Raw genomic sequence first — 19489 nt, 5'->3', positions numbered from 1 at the left:
CAGCATTTGCCTCATGCAGCAGCTCCTCCGAGTGGATCCGGCTCCTCCGAGTGGATCAGGCTGTTGATTGTGGCCTGTGGAATGTTGTCCCCCCTCTTCAATGGTTGTGCGAAGTTGGATATTGGCAAAAACCGAAACACGCTGTCGTACGTCGATCCAGAGCATCCCAAACAGGCTCAATGGGTGACATGTCTGGTGAGTATGAAGGCCATGGCAGAACTGGGACATTTTCAGCTTCCAGGAATGTGTATTATCATGCTGAAAGTTGAGGTGATGGCAGCGAATGAATGGTATGACAATGGGCCTCAGGAACTCATCCTGGTATCTTTGTGCATTCAAATTGCCATCAATAAAATTAATTGTGTTTGTTGTCCGTAGATTATGCCTGTCCATACTGGTGGGACGCTGCTATAGACCACCAAGTGCTAACAGTCAGTATCTGGATAACATGTGTGAAATGCTTGATAATGTATGTGATATCAAAAGAGAGGTATACTTTCTGGGTGATTTAAATATTGACTGGTTTCCATCAGGCTGCCCACTCAAGAGAAAGCTTCAAACTGTAACTAGTACCTGCTAATGCTGCAGAATATTTTTAAATTCTCTATCAACAATGACAAGCCACTGGGGTCTGGCAATGTGGATGGAAAATTACTGAGGATAATAGCGGACGGTATTACCACTCCTATTTGCCATATCTTCAATTTAAGCCTACTAGAAAGCGTGTGCCCTCAGGCCTGGAGGGATGCAAAAGTTATTCCCCTATGATAGTAAAGCCCCCTTAACTGACTCAAATAGCCGACCAATCAGCCTGTTACCAATCATGAGTAAACTTTTGGAAAAAATTGTGTTTGACGAGATACAATGCTATTTTACAGTAAACAAACTGACAACAGACTTTCAGCACGCTTATAGGGAAGAACATTCAACAAGCACAGCACTTATACAAAATGACTTATGAATGGCTGAGAGAAATTGGTGATAAAAAGATTGTGGGGGCTGTTTTGTTAGACTTAAGTGCAGCTTTTGACATATCGATCATAGTCTGTTGCTGCAAAAACTTATGTGTTATGGCTTTACACCCCTGCTATATTGTGGATAAAGTCTTCTTCCAACACAATCCAGGTCGAAACAGGAATTCCCCAGGGCAGCTGTCTAGGCCCCTTACTTATTTTCAATCTTTACTAATGTCATTTGAGTAAAGCCAGTGTGTCTATATATGCAGATGACTCAACACTATACACGTCAGCTACCACAGCGACTGAAATGACAGCAAAACTTAACAAAGAGCTGCAGTTAGTTTTAGAATTGGTGACAAGGAATAAGTTAGTCCTAAATATTTCAAAAACTAAAAGCATTGTAGTTGAGACAAATCATTCATTAAACCCTAAACCTCAACTAAGGTTCTCTCTTGTAATGAATAATGTCTAAATTCAGCAAGTTGAGGAGACTAAACTACTTTGAGTAACCATGGATTGTAAACTGTCACATTCAAAACATATTGATACAACAGTACCTAGGATGGGGAGAAGTCTGTCTATAATAAAGTGTTGCTCTGCATTCTTAACAGCACTATTAAGAAGGCAGGTCCTACAGGCCCAAGTTTTGTCGCACCTGGACTGTTCAGTCGTGTGGTTAAGTGCCACAAAGAGGGACTTAAAAAAATTGCAATTGGCTCAGAACAGGATAGCATGGCTGGACCTTGGATGTACACAGAGAGCTAACTTTAATAATATGCCTGTAAATCTCTCCTGGCTCAAAGTGGAGGAGAGATTGACTTCATCACTACTTGTATTTGTGAGAGGTATTGACATGTTGAATGCACTGAGCTGTCTGTTTGAACTATTGGCACACAGCACAGACACCCATGCATACCCCACAAGACATGCCACCAGAGGTCTCCACACAGTCCCTAAGTCCAGAACAGACTATGGGAGGCACACAGTACAACATAGAGCCATTCCATATCAAGTCTATTCCACATCAAGTAACTCATGCCAGCAGTAAAAATAGATTTAAAAAAACAGATAAAAATACACCTTATGGAACAGCGGGAACTGTGAAGAAACACAAACATAGACACATGCATACAAACACACAATAATATACGCACTATACACACATGTACACATGGATTTTGTGTTATAGATATGTGGTAGTAGAATAGAGGCCTGAGGGCACACATGCAATATAATGTGAAATCTGTTATGAATGTATTGTGTAGTTTTTAAAATGTATAAATAGCTTCTTTGGCAGCAGCTAATGGGGATCCGTAATAAATAGATATGGAAATACCATAACCCGAATGCCACCATGGGGCACTCTGTTCACAACGTTGACATCAGGAAACTTCTCACCCACACGACGACATACTGCCCAGTACAGTTGAAACCGATATTCATCCGTAAAGAGCACTCTTCTCCAGCGTGCCAGTGGTTATTTCCACCCGGCACTGCCAGAAGAGGACTGGCCACCCCTCATAGCCTGATTCCTCTCTAAGTTTCTTCCTAGATTTTGGCCTTTCTAGGGAGTTTTTCCAAGCCACCGTGCTTCTACACCTGCATTGTTTGCTGTTTGGGGTTTTAGGCTGGGTTTCTGTACAGCACTTTGATATATCAGCTGATGTAAGAAGGTCTATATAAATACATTTGATTTGATTTGATCAAAGGTGACGTTGGTTATGAATCCGACCTGCATTCCGATCAAGACCCTGGTGAGGAGAACGAGCAGACAGATGAGCTTCCCTGAGACGATTGCTCCTAGTTCTTCAGGTGTGCAAACCAATAGCTTCATTAGCTGTCTGGGTGGCTGGTCTCAGACGATCCCGCAGGTGAAGAAGCCGAATTTGGAGGTCCTGGGCTGGTGTGGTTACACGTGGTCTGTGGTTGTGAGGCGGGTTGGATGTACTGCCAAATTCTTTAAAACGACGTTGGAGGCATCTTATAGTAGAGAAATTAGCATTTAATTATCTTGCAACAACTCTGTTGGACATTCCTGTAGTCAGCATGCCAAATGTACATTCCCTCAAAACTTCCGACATCTGTGGCATTGTGTGACAAAACTGCACATTTGAGAGTGGCCGTTTATTGTTCCCAAGACAAGGGGCACCTGTGTAATGATCATAATGTTTAATCAGCTCCTTGATATGCCACACCTGTCAGGTGGATGGATTATCTTGGCGAAGGAGAAATGCTCACTAACAGCGAAGTAAACAAATTTGTGCACAACATTTTAGAGAAATAAGCTTTTTATGCGTATGTAAGATTTCTGGGATCTTTTATTTCACCTCATGAAACATGTGACCAAGTACTCTACACCTGATCCAAGATCTGTTTTTGCTGTCTTGTTAACTCTTAATGGTCATTGTCATGTTTCAATACGGCCTCCAGTCTCATTTCACCTCGTTTACAGTATCACGTGATTTACTTTCACTTTCACATTTGGGCAGGCGTACGTTGCAAAAGTGGGCGTGTACATGTGCTGGCTTATACTAGTTCTGTCAACAGCACACATACATCACCGTTTGAAAAATGAGCTACACACACGTCTCTGCAGAGAAATCAGCTTTGTGTCTGACTACATCCCCGATGCAGATTCGCTTCCCTTGGAAGATCTGGAGAGAGAATTCAAACGTCTCTACTTCACAGGAGAAGTATTTGAACGTAAACCTTTTATTTTTTATTTTAGAAAATGGACATGCCGGGAGATGAGTTTGGATTGGTCTGCCATGTAGCATGCTTCTGTCTATAACATGAGCTGGTCAGAATGTGTTGATAGTCCTTTCTGCCGCATAGTTTTTTGAAGATATGCAGTGCATTCGGAAAGTATTTAGACCCCTTCTCTTTTTCCACATTTTGTTACATTACAGCCTTATTCTAAAATGGATTAAATAATTGTTTCCCTCTCATCAATCTACACACAATATCCCATAATGACAAAGCGAAAACAAGCTAAGTATCCAAAACAGTTTTTAGATGACCAGGGCAAAACATTTATGCAAAGGCAAATTATTAGTCATTACAACAGCAAGGGTGAGCTAGTCTACCGTTCTTGTCCATCCTCAGCATCTGTGATGGTTTCTTTCATCCATATGAAAAGTACTCTCCGATCCTTCACTAACATTAGAGTATAAGGATTTGTCTACTTCTGTCAGCCTAGACGTTTTCTGCATGTTGGTCTCCACCATTCCTGCAGTTGAGAAGCTCTCTTTGGTAAAATGAGCACGGCACAGGTGACTACTTTTGAAAAGGTGCGACTCTCCCAGCAAATTCCAACCATCTTCGCCGGCATTCTGGACTTGTTGGAAAGATAAAGAAAAAGTTGACTTGGGTGTCTTGCATCCGGTTTGGCTGTACTGTGAATTTGCTACTGGATTACTGATAACGGTAGGCAACTCTACATCCAGGTAGCCTAACCTACAAGGGTTGGGTTATGGCCAATGACATAATGTCTTCCAGTTGTGGAAGTTCGGTCTGGGTGAGCTTGAGAATGCACAGAAAGATTTAAAAGAATACACATTTTGCTCAAAACATTTTTTTTGCAATTTAGTGTGTGTACTTTAGTTTATTTATACTTGGGATATCGCTTTTCAACTCCTTGATGGAGTTGACAAGATAGCACAAACAGATCTAGGAACAGGCTACTGCATGCAGCACTTGATACAGTTCCTGCAATTAAGCATTCATGTTAAAGAGCTAGTATTATTTTTTTTCACCTTTATTTAACCAGGTAAGCCAGTTGAGAACAAGTTCTCATTTACAACTGCGACCTGGCCAAGATAAAGCAAAGCAGTGCGACACAAACAACAACACAGAGTTAGACATGGAATAAACAAGCTTTTATTCAATAACACAATAGAAAAAAAGAAAGTCTGTATACAGTGTGTGCAATGGCGTGAGGAGGTAGGCAATAAATAGGCCATAGTAGCGAGATAATTACAATTTAGCAGATGAACACTGGAGTGATAAATGAGCAGATGATGATCTGCAAGTAGAGATACTGGTGTGCAGTATCAGAAAAGTAAATAAAAACAATATGGGGATGAGGTAGGTGGGCTATTTACAGATGGACTATGTACAGCTGCAGCGATCGGTTAGCTGCTCAGATAGCTGATGTTTAAAGATAGTGAGGGAAATATAAGTCTCCAGCTTTAGCGATTTTTGCAATTCATTCCAGTCACTAGCAGCAGAGAACTGGAAGGAAAGGCAGCCAAAGTGTTGGCTTTGGGTATGACCAGTGAGATATACCTGCTGGAGCGCGTGCTATGGGTGGGTGTTGTTATCGTGACCAGTGAGCTGAGATAAGGCGGAACTTTACCTAGCATAGACTTGTAGATGACCTGGAGCAAGTGGGTCTGGCGACGGTATGTAGCGAGGGCCAGCCGACTAGAGCATACGGGTCGCAGTGGTGGGTGGTATAAGGGGCTTTGGTAACAAATGGATGGCACTGCGATAGACTGCATCCAGTTTGCTGAGTAGAGTATTGGAAGCTATTTTGTATGACATCGCCGAAGTCGAGGATCGGTAGGATAGTCAGTTTTACTAGGGTAAGTTTGGCGCTGTGAGTGAAGGAGGCTTTGTTGCGAAATAGAAGGCGATTCTAGATATGATTTTGTATTGGAGATGTTTAATATGAGTCTGTAAGGAGAGTTTACAATCTAGGTATTTGTAGTTGTCCACATATTCTCGGTCAGAACCGTCCAGGGTAGTGATGCTAGTCGTGCAGGCAGCGAATGGTTGGAAAGCATGCATTTAGTTTTACTAGCGTTTAAGAGCAGTTGGAGGCCATGGAAGGAGTGTTGTATGGCATTGAAGCTCGTTTGGAGGTTAGTTAACACAAAGTCCAAAGAAGGGCTAGATGTATACAGAATGGTGTCGTCTGCGTAGAGGTGGATCAGGGAATCACCCGCAGCAAGAACAACATTATTGATATATATAGAGAAAAGAGTCAGCCCGAGAATTGATCCCTGTGGTACCCCCATAGAGACTGCCAGAGGTCCGGACAACAGGCCCTCCGATTTGACACACTGAACTCTGTCTGCGAAGTAGTTGGTGAACCAGGTGAGGCAGTCACTTGAGAAACCAAGGCTATTGAGTCTGCCGATAAGAATACGGTGATTGACAGAGTCGAAAGCCTTGGCCAGGTCGATGAAGACGGCTGCACAGTACTGTCTTTTATCGATGGTGGTTATGATATCATTTAGTACCTTGAGCATGGCTGAGGTGCAGCCGTGACCAGCTCGGAAACCGCATTGCACAGGTACGGTGGGATTCGAAATGGGGTCAGTGATCTGTTTTTTAACTTGGCTTTTGAAGACTTTAGAGAGGCAGGGCATGATGTATATTGGTCTATAACAGTTTTGGTCTACAGTGTCACCCCCTTTGAAAAGGGGGATGACCGCGGCAGCTTTCCAATCTTTAGGGATCTCGGACGATACGTTAGAGAGGTTGAACAGACTGGTAATAGGAGTTGCAACAATGGCGGCGGATAGTTTTAGAAAGAGAAGAGAGGGTCCAGATTGTCTAGCCCAGCTGATTTGTACGTTTGTGCAGCTCTTTCAGAACATCTGGTATCTGGATTTGGGTGAAGGAGAAGCTGGGGAGGCTCGGGCAAGTATCTGCGGGGGGTAGCTGTTGGCCGGGGCTGGTGTAGCCAAGAGGAAAGCATGGTCAGCCGTAGAGAAATGCTTTTTGAAATGTTTGATTATCATGGATTTATCGGTGGTGACCGTGTTACCTAGCCTCAGTGCAGTGGGCAGCTGGGAGGAGGTGCTCTTGTTCTCCATGGACTTTACAGTGTCACAAAACCTTTTGGAGATCAAGGATGCAAATTTCTGTTTGAAAAAGCTAGCCTTTGCTTTCCTGACTGTCTACGTGTATTGGTTCCTGACTTCTCTGAACAGTTGCATATCGAGGGGACTATTCGATGCTATTGCAGTCCGCCACAGGATGTTTTTGTGCTGGTCAAGGGCAGTAAAGTCTGGAGTGAACCAAGGGCTATATCTGTTCTTAGTTCTACATTTTTGATAGGGGCAAGCTTATTTAAGATTGTGAGGAAATTACTTTTAAAGAACGACCAGGCATCCTCGACTGACGGGATGAGGTCAATATCCTTCCAGGATACCCGGGCCAGGTGTGTTTTAAGGAGTGTTTGACACACCAACACCTCTGGTCTCTCTGACTTAATTTATTGAGGAAATGTACTTACTACGACTGTGATATGTGCCTGTTCTATTTTAAGTTGAATGCACTAACTGTAAGTCACTCTAGAGCGTCTGCTAAATGACTAAAATGTAAATGTAAAACTGTAATTTTGCAATGAGTATATTCTTCAAAATATCTTTAAAAATAAATGTCCCCCAATGAACTTTTGGACAATATTTAATTTTGGTGTCATCATTACAGTCACAGTGTATATAATCAACATCACTCTCACCAACATGAACTCATCAACTTAGTGCACTACCACTTAATAGTCAACGACAGCAGTAGAGACACTATGTCTGGTTTAGATGTGTCTTTGCCTCAGCCAATGGAATCACACTGGACTCAGCTGAGCTAAGCTGGAGCAGACCTGGGTTCAAATACTATTTGAAATTGTTCAAATCTTTCAAATACTATTGAGCATTTTCCCTAGCCTTGACTGGAATGCCAGGTTGATTGGGTTTGGATGTTTCAGGTGTTTCTATTGGATCTATGGAAACAGACAACCTCAGTCAAGCACAGATAGAGTATTTGAAATGATTTAGAGTAGTGTCTTGAATCCAGGTCTGAACTAGAGACTAGCGCTGTGAGTCAGAGTGTTCCTGACAGGTTTCCGTGACTACAGGCAAGGCTCTCACTAACTGTTCCAAAGAGTGTTGTCACATCGGACCATGGCAGGTCTGGGAATCACAGTCACACAGACATGAGCAGTCCTCCTGTTGCTGCCTACCTCAGTCCCTTTTAACAGGACACTGTTCTGACTGACTTTGCAGGTTGGAGGAGACATAGAAATAAAATGTAAATAGAACGGTCCACCCATCACAAAACGTTGGATGGAAATGTCTGTTTTAGTCCTTCTATGGTTGGAGCATACAGCCCGGCCAACACAGAGTTAAACACTCATAGAAACTCTCTTGACTAACTCTCTCAGTGGATTTTTCAGGTCATGACATTTTTACACCTGCCACATCAACTATCAGCATGAGATGTGTTTTTGGCAAGATAAAAGCAAGAATAGATTTTGTTTCCACCTCTCCGTTTTGGAGGGTTGGAATCGATACCTTGATGGTGGGACTGCAGCATTCTCTCTCTCTCTCTCTCTCTGTGCATTTGCCATTAAGATTATTTGTGAAGGGAAAAGGAAGAATCTCCTAAGCCATTTAGAATTCATGAATCAGGAAAAGAAAGACAGTAGGATTCTGGCAATGAAACAATACTGAAATCTAAGATCAATAATAGTGACAATAAACTACAAATACATGAGATGAAAGGACTCGCGCCCAATCAAGTGGCTGTACCTGTTCATCAATCTGCCTCACACTACAAAAAAAGGAGATGGGTTACTGCCCTATGGGGTGTTCTGGCTCGGGAAAGCATTACTAACAAGAGATGAAAGCAGCAATTTCTTACCGTGTTAAAATTAGGGAAGAGTCCCACACTAGAGGAGGTGTCCACTTGGTGGAAGGGCATAAAGGGTTTCATATCCAAAGTGGACTGCATCATCAGAGACTGATTCCGCACCAGCGCAGGCAGTGTGTTGCTATGGCATGAACTTCCTTTGGAGACGGAGAGATAGTTAGATAGAGAGAGGGGAGGGGGGGAGAGAGAAGGATGGAGAGAGAGAGGAGAGAGAAAAAGGGACAGAACAATGGAAAGAGAGAGGGAGAGGGAAAGAGAAAGAAAGAGTAAGGAAAAGAGAAAAACAGAGAAAGAGAAATATTAACACATTTTCAGATGAGGGCAGTATGATGTAGTGGTGGCAGGTTAGTGCGTGGTTAGAGCGTTCGGCCAGTAACCGAAAGGATGCTGGATAGAATAGAATCCCTGAGCTGACAGGCAGTGAACCCACTGTTCCCCGGTAGGCCGTCATTGTAAATAAGAATTTGTTCTTAACTGACTTGCCTAGTTAAATAAAGGTTAAATAAAAAATTATATTCATAGCACTAGGCCCATACATAACACACACGAGGAGCTAACAGGCAGAGAAAATACACTGTACACTGTGGCTGTTGTGAGCGCTGTGGCAGAGAATAGTGGAAAGTAACTCATCCTGTCTTAAATTAAGCAGAAAAATGTCTTTATGCGCTCATAGGCTGGGGTAAGATGTGGAGTGTGTGTGTGCTGGGGTGTGAGTCAGCCTGGAAGGTGGGCTGGCTGGAGGAAGGATGCAGTACATTATGTTGGGGCAGAGGGAATGGAGCTAGGAGAATACTTCTATGGCTGGGACTGGGTCTTGAGCCCAGAAACAGATCATACCTGATGCAAGGCAGTTCATTGGTATCGTAGTCATATCTGTGTATATCTACTTTGTATATTTCAAAGGACAATAAGGTTATTGCCAGTTCACTTCAGGCTTTCATACTCTGTATATACAATATAAAATCTTAATGCACACAGAAGCCTATGGATCCAGACCAAAATAAAGAATGACATTAACCAGCTATGCACTACTGTAGATAATCGACACAGAATTCAAAGCTCTTCTCTCTTCAACTTCCCTCCATATTATGCATGTTTTATGCGTGCATGTGTGTGTGCATGTGCGTGCATAATAATAATATAAATAATATATGCCATTTAGCAGACGCTTTTATCCAAAGCGACTTACAGTCATGTGTGCATACATTCTACGTATGGGTGGTCCCGGGAATCGAACCCACTACCCAGGCGTTACAAGCGCCATGCTCTACCAACTGAGCTACAGAAGGACCGTGCATGTGTGTGTGTGTGTGTGTCTGCATACAAGAGTTAATCTCAGTAGAGATTTAATAGCATGTGAAATGATGAGTGAGTCTATCTCAGAAATCCATAAGTGCCAGCTTGTGTGTGTATGTGCTGACAAACGTACACACAAACTAACTTCAAATAAGTGCTCATATTCTTGTCAGAGATTCAACATGAACAACATTTCTCAAAAAAAAGAAACATCAAGCTATTGCTTCAAATTTCCCTTCATACTAAATCATACTGTGTTCGATGCCAAGAGAACGTAATATATCGACGCGCGCTGACACAGCAGGGATACTCTTCCAGCTAATTTCATAGAAATATATCATCCATCAAGAGACATTGTGATTTATGGAGATGAAGCTCTACTGAGGGTTTTTGTCTTTATATAATATATAGAGATGTAATGTAATACTGCAAACTATACTGTCTCATGATTGTGTTGTCATGGGAGACACATGGTTAGAACCTCTAATGTTTAGATTTTTCCATTGCTGATAGGAAGTAAATTGTTTGGATTTGAGTTGTTCATAATTTGATTTGTGTGTCTGGTCATTTCCATGTAAAAGGACCCATGAGCACCAACATGTGAAGTAAATAGGAGCATGTCAAATTGGGGGTCAAATGAAAGATAAGAGTCTATGTTTTTTTTATTTATTATGGCATATATATTCATTTTTCAACCAATTTCCATCCCAAAAATTTGGAATGAGAAAAAGCCTTGATTCCTGGTCAAACAGATGGAAAAGGGGTCTTAGAAAACATACAGCAGAAAAAGTCTTAAAAGGAAATTAGAAATACATCAAAACACGATCACATTGAAGTAATGAACCCTGCAGACTATTATCAACATAATATTATATTTAGTTCTGGATAAATGTTTCTGTCTTCTGTAAGTTAAAGAATAATTAATATTGCCTTATGCCTTGAAATTCCATTACCAAAAACCCACATATCTATAAGATATTTTCATATTTCTGTCCCTCATGAGGCGGGATGATAATGAAAGTTCATAGAAGTAACAAGTAAAAGTAGACCTATGGCCTATTCATTAGTTATAGTGTTTTTACTCATTTCAATTTTGAATTCCGATACCAAATCGTTAATTTCTGCAATTGAATTGGCACCAATGAGAAATCATAGTAGTTACAAACCATAATGTACTGTATTGTACTCAATCAATCAATAGAATGTATTTATAAAGCCCTTTTTACATCAGCAGATGTCACAAAGTGTTTATTCAGAAACCCGGCCTAAAACCCCAAAGAGCAAGCAATGCTGTACTTTACTGAACATAACACTACTATACTGTACACTACTGTACTAAACTCTACTGTACTGTACTGTACACTACTGTACTAAACTCTACTGTACTGTACACTACTGTACTGAACATAACTCTACTGTACTCTACTGTACTGTACACTACTGTACTGAACATAACTCTACTGTAATGTACTGTACTGTACTGAACATACCTTTACTGTACTCTACTGTACTGTACACCACTGTACTGAACATAACTCTACTGTAATGTACTGTACTGTACTGAACATAACTCTACTGTACTCTACTGTACTGTACACTACTGTACCAAACTCTACTGTACTGTACTGAACAGAACTCTACTGTACTGTACACTACTGTACTAAACTCTACTGTACTGTACTGAACAGAACTCTACTGTACTGTACACTACTGTACTAAACTCCACTGTACTGTACTGAACATAACTCTACTGTACTGTACACTACTGTACTAAACTCTACTGTACTGTACTGAACATAACTCTACTGTACTGTACACTACTGTACTAAACTCTACTGTACTGTACTGAACATAACTCTACTGTACTCTACTGTACTCTACTGTACTGTACACTACTGTACTAAACTCAACTGTACTGTACTAAACTCTACTGTACTCTACTGTACTGTACACTACTGTACTGTACTCTACTGTACTGTACACTACTGTACTAAACTCTACTGTAGTCTACTGTACTGTACACTACTGTACTAAACTCTACTGTACTCTACTGTACTGTACACTACTGCCCGGAGCCCTGTACAGAACAGGGCTCCGGGCAGCCGAGCGGAAATGGAGGAAAACTCGCCTCCCTGCGGACCTGGAATCCTTTCACTCCCTCCTCTCTACATTTTCCTCCTCTGTCTCTGCTGCTAAAGCCACTTTCTACCACTCTAAATTCCAAGCATCTGCCTCTAACCCTAGGAAGCTCTTTGCCACCTTCTCCTCCCTCCTGAATCCTCCTCCCCCTCCCCCCTCCTCCCTCTCTGCAGATGACTTCGTCAACCATTTTGAAAAGAAGGTTGACGACATCCGATCCTCGTTTGCTAAGTCAAGCGACACCGCTGGTTCTGCTCACACTGCCCTACCCTGTGCTCTGACCTCTTTCTCCCCTCTCTCTCCAGATGAAATCTCGCGTCTTGTGACGGCCGGCCGCCCAACAACCTGCCCGCTTGACCCTATCCCCTCCTCTCTTCTCAGACCATTTCCGGAGACCTTCTCCCTTACCTCACCTCGCTCATCAACTCATCCCTGACCGCTGGCTACGTCCCTTCCGTCTTCAAGAGAGCGAGAGTTGCACCCCTTCTGAAAAAACCTACACTCGATCCCTCCGATGTCAACAACTACAGACCAGTATCCCTTCTTTCTTTTCTCTTCAAAACTCTTGAACGTGCCGTCCTCGGCCAGCTCTCCCGTTATCTCTCTCAGAATGACCTTCTTGATCCAAATCAGTCAGGTTTCAAGAGTAGTCATTCAACTGAGACTGCTCTTCTCTCTGTATCACGGAGCGCTCCCGCACTGCTAAAGCTAACTCTCTCTCCTCTGCTCTCATCCTTCTAGACCTATCGGCTGCCTTCGATACTGTGAACCATCAGATCCTCCTCTCCACCCTCTCCGAGTTGGGCATCTCCGGCGCGGCCCACGCTTGGTTGCGTCCTACCTGACAGGTCGCTCCTACCAGGTGGCGTGGCGAGAATCTGTCTCCTCACCACGCGCTCTCACCACTGGTGTCCCCCAGGGCTCTGTTCTAGGCCCTCTCCTATTCTCGCTATACACCAAGTCACTTGGCTCTGTCATAACCTCACATGGTCTCTCCTATCATTGCTATGCAGACGACACACAATTAATCTTCTCCTTTCCCCCTTCTGATGACCAGGTGGCGAATCGCATCTCTGCATGTCTGGCAGACATATCAGTGTGGATGACGGATCACCACCTCAAGCTGAACCTCGGCAAGACGGAGCTGCTCTTCCTCCCGGGGAAGGACTGCCCGTTCCATGATCTCGCCATCACGGTCGACAACTCCATTGTGTCCTCCTCCCAGAGCGCTAAGAACCTTGGCGTGATCCTGGACAACACCCTGTCGTTCTCAACTAACATCAAGGCGGTGGCCCGTTCCTGTAGGTTCATGCTCTACAACATCCGCAGAGTACGACCCTGCCTCACACAGGAAGCGGCGCAGGTCCTAATCCAGGCACTTGTCATCTCCCGTCTGGATTACTGCAACTCGCTGTTGGCTGGGCTCCCTGCCTGTGCCATTAAACCCCTACAACTCATCCAGAACGCCGCAGCCCGTCTGGTGTTCAACCTTCCCAAGTTCTCTCACGTCACCCCGCTCCTCCGCTCTCTCCACTGGCTTCCAGTTGAAGCTCGCATCCGCTACAAGACCATGGTGCTTGCCTACGGAGCTGTGAGGGAACGGCACCTCAGTACCTCCAGGCTCTGATCAGGCCCTACACCCAAACAAGGGCACTGCGTTCATCCACCTCTGGCCTGCTCGCCTTCCTACCACTGAGGAAGTACAGTTCCCGCTCAGCCCAGTCAAAACTGTTCGCTGCTCTGGCCCCCCAATGGTGGAACAAACTCCCTCACGACGCCAGGACAGCGGAGTCAATCACCACCTTCCGGAGACACCTGAAACCCCACCTCTTTAAGGAATACCTAGGATAGGATAAAGTAATCCTTCTCACCCCCCTTAAAAGATTTAGATGCACTATTGTAAAGTGGCTGTTCCACTCGACGTCATAAGGTGAATGCACCAATTTGTAAGTCGCTCTGGATAAGAGCGTCTGCTAAATGACTTAAATGTAAAATGTAAATGTACTCGACTGTACTGTACACTACTGTACTAAACTCTACTGTACTCTATTGTACTGTACACTACTGTATTAAACTCTACTGTACTGTACTGAACATAACTCTACTGTACTCTACTGTACTGGACACTACTGTACTAAACTCTACTGTACTCTACTGTACTGTACACTACTGTACTAAACTCTACTGTACTCTACTGTACTGTACACTACTGTACTAAACTCTACTGTACTCTACTGTACTGTACACTACTGTACCAAACTCTACTGTACTGTACTGAACAGAACTCTACTGTACTGTACACTACTGTACTAAACTCTACTGTACTGTACTGAACAGAACTCTACTGTACTGTACACTACTGTACTAAACTCCACTGTACTGTACTGAACATAACTCTACTGTACTGTACACTACTGTACTAAACTCTACTGTACTGTACTGAACAGAACTCTACTGTACTCTACTGTACTCTACTGTACTGTACACTACTGTACTAAACTCTACTGTACTGTACATAACTCTACTGTACTGTACTGAACAGAACTCTACTGTACTCTACTGTACTCTACTGTACTGTACACTACTGTACTAAACTCTACTGTACTGTACTGAACATAACTCTACTGTACTGTACACTACTGTACTAAACTCTACTGTACTGTACTGAACAGAACTCTACTGTACTGTACACTACTCTACTAAACTCCACTGTACTGTACTGAACATAACTCTACTGTACTGGACACTACTGTACTAAACTCTACTGTACTGTACTGAACATAACTCTACTGTACTGTACACTACTGTACTAAACTCTACTGTACTGTACTGAACATAACTCTACTGTACTGTACACTACTGTACTAAACTCTACTGTACTGTACTGAACATAACTCTACTGTACTCTACTGTACTCTACTGTACTGTACACTACTGTACTAAACTCAACTGTACTGTACTAAACTCTACTGTACTCTACTGTACTGTACACTACTGTACTAAACTCTACTGTACACTACTGTACTAAACTCTACTGTACTGTACACTACTGTACTAAACTCTACTGTACTCTACTGTACTGTACACTACTGTACTAAACTCTACTGTACTCTACTGTACTGTACACTACTGTATGTGATGTCAAAGTGTTATAAATCATATGACACTTTTTGTCCAGACTGTCTTGTCCAACTTCATGCCATGCGCTTCCCATTGTCAAAATGAAACGTCTTCAGTACGACCTTCTACACTATGGCACACACCTTAAATTGCTAATGTCCACACATTCTGTAGTTTAATTCACTTGAATCTAACACCACAACACATGAAAATCACTGGGTAGAATACTATGTCTGACGTCATGAAACAATAAAGGATAAAAATCCCTTTTCCCAGGAAGAAATGACCTAAACAGGATTGACTTTCATTGGATTATTTTATTACTCATGACTCAATGTATGACACCCGAGACGCTCACCACATTATTACTGCATCAGTCAGACCTTGTACAACATAACAATAATATATTCCATTTAGCAGATGCTTTTATCCAAAACGATTACATTCATGCGTGCATTCTACGTATGGGTGGTCCTGGGAATCGATTCCACTATACTGACGTTGCAAGCGACATGCTCTACCAACTGAGCTGCCTATCTAAATGACTTGTTACAATGACAATGTGTATTGTTGGAAGCGAAAAGCGTTTTTTTTTTTTTTTACCTTGCTACATTCTCAAACATGGTCATTCTGCTAACCCATAATAAAGACCTTGAGATGAGAAACACATGCGAGACCCAACTAGACATTTGAAACTGGCCTCCCAGTTCATAGTGATTTATTTGGAGCTAATGTTTACAAAGCCTTACCAGGAACAACAGCAGACCATAAGAACAGGAACACAGGGCACTCTCTTTTCCAATAACAATTTTTGATGCATTTCTTATCAGAACAAACACAACTGTGTTGTCATGAACCTTTTATAGATCTGAACACAATGTGATAGAGCTAAAATAAATGTCTTCGAGCATAAATGTACAGGCTAGATTGTGCTCTGAAGCATGACTCTACGGCTCAGATTCATTTATTTACAGTGAGTTATTGCCACAACCATTTTGCACGCAATCATGGTAATCAAATCAAATCAAATCAAATTTATTTATATAGCCCTTCGTACATCAGCTGATATCTCAAAGTGCTGTACAGAAACCCAGCCTAAAACCCCAAACAGCAAACAATGCAGGTGTAAAAGCACTATTGGTATTAGCTTTGGGTACAACAGCATAGTAACTCTTCGGAAGAGCCATCACAGCTTCCAGGACCAGTCCACCAGTCGGCCCAGTCTTCCAGACCCTTGGATGGGACAGGTTAGAGGTTACAGGTTAGAGGTTAGGCCCTTAAGGAGGTCATTACTGTTTGCCTGGAGGTTAGAAGCTGGAGGCCAGCCTTCAGCCAAAAAACTCTGCCAAGACCTGTTTGCCCGACCCTCGTTCACAGTCTCACACTAGAACACTCATCACTGCTGCTGGGTCTGTCTAGTCTGTGATCAGCAACATGACAGGGTGGTCTTCAAGGCCCGTGGAGTGGTGACAGGTCAGAGGTTAGGCTCCTTCAGGAAGTAATTACTATCCCGCTTGGTTGCTGGAAACTTGATTCTTGAGGCCAGTCTACTGCCTGCCTGCCCTTCATTCACACACTACAACACTCACCAGCTGCCTCTGTCCAGGCCAGGGCTAGTCATTACAACTAGATGAAAGAACTGATGTGTCTGTAATGGTGTACCTGCAATGGTGTCCACGTGTTTTTTGATTTCTGTGTTGGTGAGAGAGTGAAGCTGTGTGTGTAGTAATGTGTTGTGAGCATGTCCTGTCTGTGTGGGCCTTTTTGATACAAATAATGAGCTTACTTCAGATGAACACATGTGGAATACTTGATTCCTGTTCTTAAGTAATGTATCTCAATAATATGTACTCTAAATACAGTATGTTTGTCCAATGTTCCTGGTTCTGTAGTTCTATTCATTAGAATGTCATTTGAGAGAGATGCACTCGAGTTGAGATAAATATTGACTTTTGCTTTAGCGCTCAAGTCCTTTCAAAATGGCTCATCAATATTCAGAGAACAGAATGATTACAGCCAAGTCCTGTTACCTGGGAAACTGTACCATCAATGGTTAGTAGGTACCAGAGAGCTCAAGTGGAGAATTCTAAACATGTGTTACTCTGAAACATCAGGTGACATTCTGGGGGAAAATCAGATGGATTATCTCTACAGAAAAAGAATGATCAGAGACTGCCACAAATAGCCAACAACCAACAACCAAAAGACTAACAGAGCAACTCGGTTTTTTTGTACACTGATGTTCATGCTCAATTGTAATGAGTATTCTTTGTTTAATTAATTGAAAGAAACGGGATTGTACTTACAGTATATTGTATCTAGTGTTTTTAGGTGTGTTTCCAACCTCACCTTCAAAGCTTTTTACAATTTTGTCTTTCACTAGTCTTCAACTAAATCAATACAAATACCAAACTAAATACCAGTTAGAACCAGATGTCTATACACTCCCCTCTGTCTTTTTTTGGACAGTGAAGCTACAATGGTACATTTGGCTGAATACTCCAGGATTTTGGAATTGAGATCAAATGTTTCATATGAGGCGACAGAACAGAATGTCACCTTTATTTGAGGGTATTTTCATACATATCTTTTTTACAGTTTAGAAATGAATGAACTTTATGTATCTAGTCCCCCCATTTGAAGGTGTTTTAAGTATTTGGATCAATTCACTGATTGTATTACATTGTAAAAGGTTTAGTAATTGGTCCCATATTTCTAGCATGCAATGACTATATGAAGCTTGTGACTCTACAAACTTGTTGGATACATTTGCAGTTTGTTTTGGTTGTGTTTCAGATTATGCTGTGCCCAATAGAATTGAATGTAGTCACTTTTATTGTGAATAGAAATAGAATACTTTTAATGTGAATGCTACCATGATTACAGATAAACATGAATGAATTGTGTATAATGATGAGTGAGAAAGTTACAGATGCACAAAATCATGCCTCCAAAACATGTCCTCTTACCATTACCAATAACAGGGGAGGTTAGCATTTTTGGGGGTATAATATTTATGATGAACTTCACAAAGTGGGAAAAGGCACGCAGTGATTGATGCTCCTTTCCAATAATTATCGAGAGTCTTATTCTGGAGACATGATGATTGATGCTTGGCTGCCTTTTAATAAATTAAATAAATCTCTCTCTTTTGTCCATAATAATGTCATCATGTAGGCTGTCCTACCCGCAGTGTATCTGCCAGCTCAAATCAAATCAAATCTTATTTGTCACATACACATGGTTAGCAGATGTTAGTGCGAGTGTAGCGAAATGCTTGTGCTTCTAGTTCTGACAATGCAGTAATAACCAACAAGTAATCTAGCGAACAATTCCAAAACTACTACCTTATAGACACAAGTGTAAGGGGATAAAGAATATGTACATAAAGATATATGAATGAGTGATGGTACAGAGCGGCACAGGCAAGATACAGTAGATGGTATTGAGTGCAGTATATACTTATGAGATGAGTATGTAAACAAAGTGGCATAGTTAAAGTGGCTAGTTTCTACACCTGCATTGCTTGCTGTTTGGGGATTTTGGCTGGGTTTCTGTACAGCACTTTGAGATATCAGCTGATGTACGAAGGGCTATATAAATAAATTTGATTTGATTTGATTTAGTGATACATGTATTACATAAAGATGCAGTAGATGATATAAAGTACAGTATATACGTATACATATGAGATGAATAATGTAGGGTATGTAAACATTATATTAGGTAGCATTGTTTAAAGTGGCTAGTGATATATTTTACATCATTTCCCATCAATTCCCATTATTAAAGTGGCTGGAGTTGAGTCAGTGTGTTGGCAGCAGCCACTCGATGTTAGTGGTGGCTGTTTAACAGTCTGATGGCCTTGAGATAGAAGCTGTTTTTCAGTCTCTCGGTCCCAGCTTTGATGCACCCGTACTGACCTCGCCTTCTGGATAATAGCGGGGTGAACAGGCAGTGGCTCGGGTGGTTGCTGTCCTTGATGATCTTTATGGCCTTCCTGTGATATCGGGTGGTGTAGGTGTCCTGGAGGGCAGGTAGTTTGCCCCCGGTGATGCGTTGTGCAGACCTCACTACCCTCTGGAGAGCCTTACGGTTGTGGGCGGAGCAGTTGCCGTACAAGGCGGTGATACAGCCCGACAGGATGCTCTCGATTGTGCATCTGTAGAAGTTTGTGAGTGCTTTTGGTGACAAGCAGAATTTCTTCAGCCTCCTGAGGTTGAAGAGGCGCTGCTGCGCCTTCTTCACGATGCTGTCTGTGTGGGTCGACAAATTGAGTTTGTCTGTGATGTGTACGCCGAGGAACTTAAAAC

The 19489-nt window shown here is 42.3% G+C and overlaps 1 protein-coding gene across 1 annotated transcript in view; it reads right to left on the bottom strand.

The window, feature by feature from the left end:
* The window catches only part of LOC118386316 (zinc finger protein 385B-like), a 179146-nt gene that overhangs the window by 45427 nt on the left and 114230 nt on the right, over positions 1-19489 (bottom strand). Inside the window, 1 exon segment of the mRNA XM_035773977.2 lies at positions 8613-8758. Within this exon segment, the coding sequence (XP_035629870.2) occupies positions 8613-8758 (146 nt within the window).

This window comes from Oncorhynchus keta, chromosome 7, assembly GCF_023373465.1.
Source record: "Oncorhynchus keta strain PuntledgeMale-10-30-2019 chromosome 7, Oket_V2, whole genome shotgun sequence".
Taxonomy (NCBI): Eukaryota; Metazoa; Chordata; class Actinopteri; order Salmoniformes; family Salmonidae; genus Oncorhynchus; species Oncorhynchus keta.
This window is presented reverse-complemented; position numbering and strand designations above follow the sequence as displayed.